At 39.5% G+C, this 8,632-nt stretch overlaps 1 protein-coding gene across 8 annotated transcripts in view; it reads right to left on the bottom strand.

Moving 5' to 3' along the window:
- Positions 1-8,632, bottom strand: part of CFAP92 (cilia and flagella associated protein 92 (putative)) — a 173,733-nt gene that overhangs the window by 14,965 nt on the left and 150,136 nt on the right. For 7 of the 8 annotated variants that reach the window (XR_011812446.1, XR_011812445.1, XM_072044254.1 and 4 more), the window contains 6 exons: positions 6,898-7,062; positions 5,995-6,207; positions 4,322-4,451; positions 3,013-3,194; positions 1,496-1,695; positions 335-465 (listed from right to left, as the gene is read on the bottom strand). Coding sequence is in view for 6 of the 8 variants with exons in the window: in XM_072044254.1 (XP_071900355.1) it covers positions 335-465; positions 1,496-1,695; positions 3,013-3,194; positions 4,322-4,451; positions 5,995-6,207; positions 6,898-7,062 (1,021 nt within the window). In the remaining 2 variants the exon portion in view is untranslated. The remainder of the gene's footprint in view (positions 1-334; positions 466-1,495; positions 1,696-3,012; positions 3,195-4,321; positions 4,452-5,994; positions 6,208-6,897; positions 7,063-8,632) is intronic. The other variant, XM_072044256.1, reaches the window with a different exon arrangement.

Raw genomic sequence — 8,632 nt, 5'->3', positions numbered from 1 at the left:
AATAAAAACAAACTTTAAATAAAGATACGTTAGATATCATCTAAACAAATGTCATGACAATACATTTTTCATAAACATTATTCAAACTCGATGCCTATTTACACTTTTTTTTTTAACCTAGCCTCTTAGTAATCTCCAAATACAGTGTAGTTACCTCCTACCTCAGCAAGTCAGTTTTATCCTGTGACACAGGATAAACACTTAAGAAACTGTCCTACTTGGCTTAGGGAAGTATTTGCTGGCCAGATTTCATTAAGAAGGCAATTATTTTAGATCACAGGTACATTTACCAATACTCTGGCATTTGCTAAGTGCTTTCTGTTTACCAAGTTACCTGTATCTAGAGTAACAGCTGGCTCTGGCATTTCATTCTGGAGAGGATCTTCCTGTTCTGCCCTGTTAGCAAAGCGTCCTCTTGCTGATTGGTCACGCTTGTAAATAAGCGAATGTTTATAGCAAAATAAACTGCAATGGAAAAAAAAGTCACTCATATTAGGCTGCATCCTTTAATCTACAGGTCTCTAAATTAACAATTGTGACACTTCTTCAGCAAACAAACACATTTACCAAACTCCACTGGATCTGTTAAATTTGTGGTACTACCCAACAAGCTTGCCACACATATCAATTACTGTGTTACTTCATCGCTGTTGCTTGACTCAGGAGCCATTGCTCAGTTCAGTCTGCTGTTGAACCTACTAGAATATCAGGTTCAGCCTCACAACTAATGAGCAATCGGTTTGCAAGTTGACACCTAAAAAGCTGACGTCTGACCTCATTTAGCATGACTTACAGCAAGTGTGGAAGTCTGGAAGAGTACAGCAAAAACAATACATGCATGAAGCACAGCAGTATCTTAGAAGATGGGCTTGCATGAGAGCAAAATAACAAATAATCTCCTGCACTAAGGAATAATACATGCATTAAACCATTTCACATTCCTTCATATGTAATGAGTTAGTAACTAAAAGTTTCCTGTTAATTCTAGATTTGTTTGATGGCCTAGTCTAGAAAGGTCAAACATGAAATGTGTTCAAATGCCTAGCAGTGTAATTAAACTATAAAGGTAAGAATTGCTCGGCCAGAACAAGGCTTTGTATTACTTAGATTAGAAAGGCTGCAGACCACAGCCTCCACTGTAGTCTCACTTAAGTGTAAACTGAAGTGCCAGTGCCACTGACAGTACTGTGGGAAGAGCCGGTGACTATGTTGGTACTGCACAGTGACACCCAGGGCAAGTAATGACCAGTGGCAAACTCTCTTCCTTGATTATGGGGTTGGACATCAAAGGTCAGCCTCCCAAAAACACCAAGCTGTCTCCTACAGAACTGGTTCCATTTGGATACACCCTAAAATTAATCAACCTAGTCATGTATACTACACTATCTTCATACTGTAACACCTGACATACAGTATGTAAAATGATTTGGGAGCCTTTAACATAGTAGGTCTCTTTTCCCACATTCAGTGCTTTCTAGCAATTAGGTTGGCTTACTTGAAATCTGCTCCTTTGAGTTTTTCAAACACCTTCCGCTCTCTGTTGTGGCAGGGAATAATATTCTTGCTCCACTTCAGGCTGTGCTGACCTTCAGGGCCTGGTACAAAGCCATAACAGATGCTCTTCCTCTTGCCTGGTAGAACGGCCACAATGTTTTGAGAGGGTTGATTGTCCAACACCGACAGGGCTGGGATAGGCTAGGATAAGAAAACACGCTTGGTTCTGGAGGGCCTCCACTTCCCTTTTTAACCCCTCTCCCTCCTCACTTGTTTCTTAGCTAGTAGACCACTGGTAGTTCTTGCCTTAGGAAAGGGATGTTCTCACAAATCAACAATTTTGTAACAGGACAGAAATGTCATCCTGTGGGCTACACCAAGAAGCCTTGGAAATGTGTTTAAGAAACACTGGCTATGACAGACTTGTATGTCTGATAGCCATAAGTAGAATGTCATGAAGTGCAAGCTGTAACTTATATAAAATAATAGTATTATTTATACACAGACTAGCATAAAAAAGGTTGTGTATTGAAATTACAGGAAACAGGCAGAGTCCAAGATGAACACATTTCATATTTTCAACAGCCAAATCAAAGCAGAAGGCAGAGCACAAAGCAGTATTCAGTTCAAATCCTGACACTAACCTGAGGAGGCCAGGCAGCTTGCTGCTGTGTCCATTTAATACAAGAACTGGCATCCAGAGTATTATTTAAAAAACAGAAGGGGAGGCATCAGCCTCAGAGGTTTAACTCTGCTTGTGTTATGGACATTCTCATAGTTTCTCTGTTTTTTGTTTTGTTTTGTTTTTTTCCTAGAGTATTTGTAGCCAACAGTTTCACAGTCTTTGATCAAAACTGGCTTTAAAAGCATGCTCAGTGTTTGGGTCAGTCATTTATATGCAAGTAATGACTATGATTCAGCCAACAAAAGAACAGTTAGGTTCAGGCCACCCATACAGCTTTTCATATTTATGAGCACAAATCCTTTCATCTTCCAAAACTGAGGTGTCTGTGTGCGATTTTTGCACCACCAGGCTGATATGCAATGCTCAGGAAGTCTATACAAAGCTATGGTAATCAAGAGAGCACATGGTGGGGCATTTGGCATGCAGCCAACAGAAGTCCCTTAACCCCTAGATTTCGTTAGGGGACAGTACAATTTCTTTTAAAGCTGCTAAGCCAGCTGGCAAAAAACTGTTCTTCCTTTCTCGCCCTCTGCACGCGGACAGGCAAGTTAGTTAACTGACCAGAAATCCTCCCCCATACTCCCCTATCTCTGACTAACACAGCAAAGAATTAAAAAATAAAAATAATATTATTTTTCTGCCCTGTCTGATGTTTTTCTAAGACTTTTGTAAGGTTGAGTCAACCAATCCGATCAGCATTAATTTAACAAATATTTTTACTTCAAAAGCTACTGTGCTAAATTGTCATTATCTGCCTGCCACAAAGTACAGGAGTGCTGTTGCTGCACAAAGGTAGGTGCCAAGATCAGTACCCACAGGCAGTCACCCTTTACCTTCAAAATTAGTCCTGGCTTCCTGAGTGAGAATTTCCGAGGTTCATCTTTCAGAAGTCCTTGGAGCTTCTGTAGCTGACAACTGGCTCTTGGCCCGCGTGTGGATAATTCAGCTGCAGCAGAGCACCGGTGAACTTTCAGCTTGGTATCATCAAATGCAGTTTGCACAACCTGAGTAGCATCTTCACAAGGTCAACAACAGATTGTAAAAGAAAAAGCAGACAATAGAAAGCAGTTAGATGGAAAAGATAAAAACTTTTGAATGTTTGAACAAGGATGCTAAAAGCTTGCTATTGCCAGGAACAACCTTTCTCACAAGGATTCAGCCAGAACAGCTGATAATGGTATTAGAATAATGGCTAGTGCCTCACAGCAAAGACAATTCACAGTCCTGTAAGCTCCATGAAACACATGGAAGTGAAATTAATCCTGTCTAATTTCAAAAGCATTTCTCTGACAGACGTACTTGAGAAGAACTGCACTAACCAAGCATTTTGCAAGTTACAGGGTAATGTACCACCCGAAAACTTGTCAAAGAGCAACAATTCCAGTAACAACGATAAAGCTATTATTTTCTACACTCCAGTGACTCTCAAGGGGTTCTGGACAAAAAGATACACATGGTCAACTTTTCAAAATACTTTTGAAATACTAGAGTACTATTCTAGTGTTCTAGAATTAGTACCAGATACTAGTTCTAGTATTCTAGAATAGTATCCTATTCTATTTCTAGAAATAGAGTATTATTACATTCATAATTAAATGCAAATTTTTCTTTCACTGTTTACAGGTGAACAGGGGGTTACATACACCGACCACTTCACCAACGCACACACTCCAGGCTGCTGTGCTGATAGCAAGCAAATTTAACTGGCTCGACTCAGGCCCCCTCTGGACTCATTTTCTGGTATTGTCATCTGTGAGGTAGCTTTTGTCTGAGCTTGATAGCAACAAAAGCTGATTGTTACCAATCCCTACATACAAAGGAAGATCGGGCAGCCAACAGAGCTAGCTTTATGAAAGAATAAGCCAAGAAGGCTCTGCACCCTTCTGTCATCCGATACTGTAGACAAAGGAACTCAGGCTAAGAAGTTAAGTGACTGGAGGAGTAAAATCGGGGTATGGTGAAGGCCTTACATCCTATGTTTCATTTGCTTGATAGTGGACATTTTTGCAGTCCATGGATCTCCCTGATAAGCCTCTTGGCATTCACACTTCTTTTAGATGGCAGAACTGAACAGGCTTCAGGACCGTATGTCAGAGCTTCAAGTTGAAAGCTTTGGGATGAGCAATGCAACAGACACGTTACCTGTCAGTGGGGCTGTGGTCACAGGTGGCTTTGTGTAGAGATCAAAATCAATGTGCCGTTTGTCCCAGCTCCATCTGTCTCGTGACAGCACTGGTTCCTTGTTAGCATACAGAACATTCGCCTGCCATTTCTAAATTAAATTTGAACCCCATTAAGTAGCCAGGCTAAAATCACAAGGGAGGAGTCACAAAAAATAAGTTAGCTAGATTTCTGGGCGATGAGCTAACAGGTGCCAGACTTTGCTACACAAGACCACTTCTCTCTGCAAGCAGCTTTTCAGCTTGTTCTGCGTACACTACAAACGTGGCAGGAATATTCATCCTCACGATGGTGAAACACAGCTCAACTTTTTGTGGCCCTCTGACTACTTGCTGATGAAATACAGGTTAGATTAATCAGACTAAACTATCCTTCCTAAAGGAATTACTTACTACAAAGTAATTCCCTAATTACTTACTACAAAGTAATTCCCACTCTGTTGTTTGCCCTGTATTTTCAATGTTTTACCTAAAACTGTGCAGCTAAAGGATAGCTGAGTAAGTGCTGAAACTGCATGGCAATATCGTAGGAAACTAGACAAACTCCAAGAACCTGTTTACCTCCCACAGATGTGACAAATGAGGCACACATTCTGTGTTCGACAAGAAAAACAGAAATGTCCATAGAAGCAATGTAGGTAAATCAGACTGCTTCCGAATGGGATCCTAGTTTTCTGCTTTTGTTTGATCCACCTTTCTGGTAACACATAAATTCAGAATCAAACTCCATTACCAAAACAATGCTGGTCATGTCTGTGAGGTCCCTGTTTGAGCAGAGGGAGCCTCCTTCCCACTTTCTCTCAATGTCACATCTGGCACTGATGCTGCCCAGCTACTGACACTGCCAGGTTACACTTAGTGTCATTCAGGGTACGACATCAGCTCTCTTCCCCTCTCTAATCCCACCCATAGGTGCCAATGGTCAATACCAGGCAACCCTTAATCCCACACCAAACGTCACAGTCTCCCATTTACTTCAGTTCAGTAACTCTGGAGTCAATCAACGGCTCCTGCACTGTAAGCCTGCTACTCATTTTGCTACCCCCTTTTCAGCTTGTCAAGTTTTCCATCCTGTACTGCCCAGCTTCCCTCCTCTGTTTCACCTCTTCAACAAAAGGCACCAAAAATTACACCACACTAACTTGTTTCAGTTACTCTTGATCAGCGAAACTTCTCTCCCCATCAAGAGAAGGTACATTCCCCAGCACCATGGGACAGAAGAAAGCACTCTGTTTTCATGAACTCTTTCACTTGAGCTACACTCTAACCTTTTTGAGAAACTATATTCATTTGTAGGAAAAAAAGTGTGGTAAATAAAGTCTGAAAAATTAAATGACCCCATTGTACATGTAAATCAAAACATCATACACTCTGTTAATACATATTAAAACCCATTTAATACTGGCAAATAGGTTTTGTGTACATGTTCAGAGCATAATTTGTGTATCCAGACAACCACCTGGGTGAGCTAGGTTATGATGTTCCCAAACTGCAAATACAGGTGTCACCCTCAAAAAAGCTTGCCTGGGCTGTATCCCTCAAAAGCAACTTCCAAATGCTAAAGCAGTCTACCTCTTTCAAGTATCCTAAAATGCTTCAGTTCACTTTGGACAAGTCATTTAAGTTTAATGTTACCTGGCTTAACTCCTCCAGACGTGCTTCATCAGGCATCCGAGGGTGCAGGTTGCTTTCAATACTGCTCTTAAATCCAGGAAATACAAATCCATGTGGTGACAGCCACATGCTCTTGGATTTTGCAAAGGATTCCTTACAGGCAGCAACCACATCAACTGGGTCAAATGTAGCTGACAGGTACTCAGGACAGTAAGTGAATCTGTTCTTTGGTTCCTACCAAAAAAAAAAAAAAAAAAAAAAAGGTTTGTTTTGGTTAATGTGAACTTCCCTTTGCTGGGAGAGGAGAACGTGGAGAACGTTTCCCTGAAAAGTACAATCTAAGACAGAACCAGCACCATTTTGTTACTTAAGGCTTCTACTAATCATAGATCAAAATTATACAGGGAGAACCATCATGAAATACTCAGAAAAAATAATTCTTAAATTTTGTTCTATTATGATCCAAGAATCAATTTACTATCAGGTGTTTTAATGGGATCTCTGAAAAATAATCACAGAATGACAAAAAAAAAAAAAGCAGATAAAAATGTGACAAAAACAGATAAATGTGACTCTTCAAATGTATTCTTAAATATATTCTCCAAATCACTTTACATTGCATACTTCAACATTGCAATTACTCAAATTCTCCCACTTACAAATGTGTGGGACTCCAAACTGAAAAGATTACCGAAGTCCACACTCAAAATTAGAGTCCAAGTCATGGGGAATAGACAACCTGACTATAATGCACAACATTAAGAGCAGAATTTCACACAGCAAAAAAGAACACCACATCTGGTGTACCAACTTCCCACTCTATGTACTAATACAGAAGTTACCAATGTATACCTATTTAATTCATCTCTCCTTTAACACTGAACATGTCAAGCTAAGATCTTCCATTTACATGTCTCAGTTCACCTTTGCCATTTCTTGGCGAAGATGTTTCTTTGCAAGTTCTGCAGAATTCAGGCTCTGAGAGCTGTAATTATGAACAGATTTGCCATCAACAGGATAAATCCTGAAAGCTTCAAACTTTGCCTTTTTCATCTTTCCTTTAAGTTGACATATTGCATCAATGTTAGCCTGCAAATAGAGATTACATGTGAGTTCTGCATGAATTGGGAATGCAGAGTGCGACAAAAAAATTACAAACAAGCAACCAATACTGTAAACATTAAAAAACTTTAAAAAGACATTAACATTTTAAAACCCTACATTTATATATTTACTGCTCAACAGTTCTTTGTTATTAAAATAATCAATAAAAAGACTTTATTTAAAAAAAAAAAAAAGCACCATTTTTTCCTACAGATTAGTCTCTCGTTTCATCCTTGCACATGATGTGCTGTGAGACATTAGTCAGTGCATTAGCAGTGCACTGGAAACAAACACTCACAAGAGAATGACTTCTACTGCAGATCTAAAGAGCTGCTCTGGAGCAGATGCTGGTCTTTGTCAGATGAAATAAGATTAGTTCTTTCATTTCTATGATTTTATTAACACCCCAGCAATTCCAGTTACATGTATAACAATATTCATTATGACTCTTCAAATTTCTCTGCTGACACGGTGTAGTTAAACCCTCATACCTTTTCGTTCACTTAAGAACATTATTCAGCTGTGTTTACTGCAGTTATGGCTTTGAATTCAGACTTTGACACAATAGATAATGACAGCAAAAGGGGTAAACTGCATTTTGGATATCAGCTCCCTGTGACAACATTGAAAAGCTCCCTAATCTATTCAGTGCTTTAACTTGAAAATATTTTTTTACATCAAAAAGTCTGAAAATGTTACTTTATCAGCTATTAAAAGAGTATTTCATATTTTCTCATCTACAGAGGACTTCCCAGTCCTCTTTCTCTCTTGATTCAAAAGCATGTATAAAATGAAAACTGGTTAAAACACGTATACTGGGAAGGCTGCAAACTTCAGAGAAAAAACAAACAAACAAACAAAAAACAAAATTACCTTACATATAACCTACATAGACTACTTGGGCCAAAGAGTGCTGCTGCTTGCATCCTCCTGTGATGGTATAAACACAAGTACCAGGAACAGTTAACTTAAGATTGTTTTCTTTTCTAGCCTCATCTGATACTCCTTTACCAACTGACCAAATGTGAAAAAGGAAATACTCGGAAGTTAAATGTCTCTCAGTAACTCCAGGACAGTACCCTCACGTAGAAGCATAGCTTTTGATGTCAGGGAAAACCTCTTTGTATTAAAAACATTCATGACTATTCTTCACAAACCATGGGATGGCTAGAGTCCTCATCTAAGCAATGTACAAAACACTTCAGACTCCCTGGTAACATACATTATCTTTCTTCTTGGATGTCTGTTTGCACAGGAAAGGTTTTAGTTTCAGTGTGTTTTCCCTGAGGAAGGGCATACGGCTGCTGGTAACAAGCCAGAAGATGTAATAAAAGTCTTCAAAATTTCTTTAAAATTCAACTCTGGCTGCAACTGCTGGTTTTATTTAGTTATTCGTTCTGGTTGTCCAAACACAAGTAGGTCTTTTTCAGGGCAAGAGAAGGAAACAGAATTTTTACATGAGCTTAGCTGGCCTGGTCCCACACAGCAGGTGAAGCCCGTGTAACACACTAAAGCACACTGGGGGAGCTATGGAGAAGAAAAGGACAAAGAAAAA

Source organism: Anas platyrhynchos, chromosome 13 (assembly GCF_047663525.1).
Source record: "Anas platyrhynchos isolate ZD024472 breed Pekin duck chromosome 13, IASCAAS_PekinDuck_T2T, whole genome shotgun sequence".
Lineage (NCBI taxonomy): Eukaryota > Metazoa > Chordata > Aves > Anseriformes > Anatidae > Anas > Anas platyrhynchos.
This window is presented reverse-complemented; position numbering and strand designations above follow the sequence as displayed.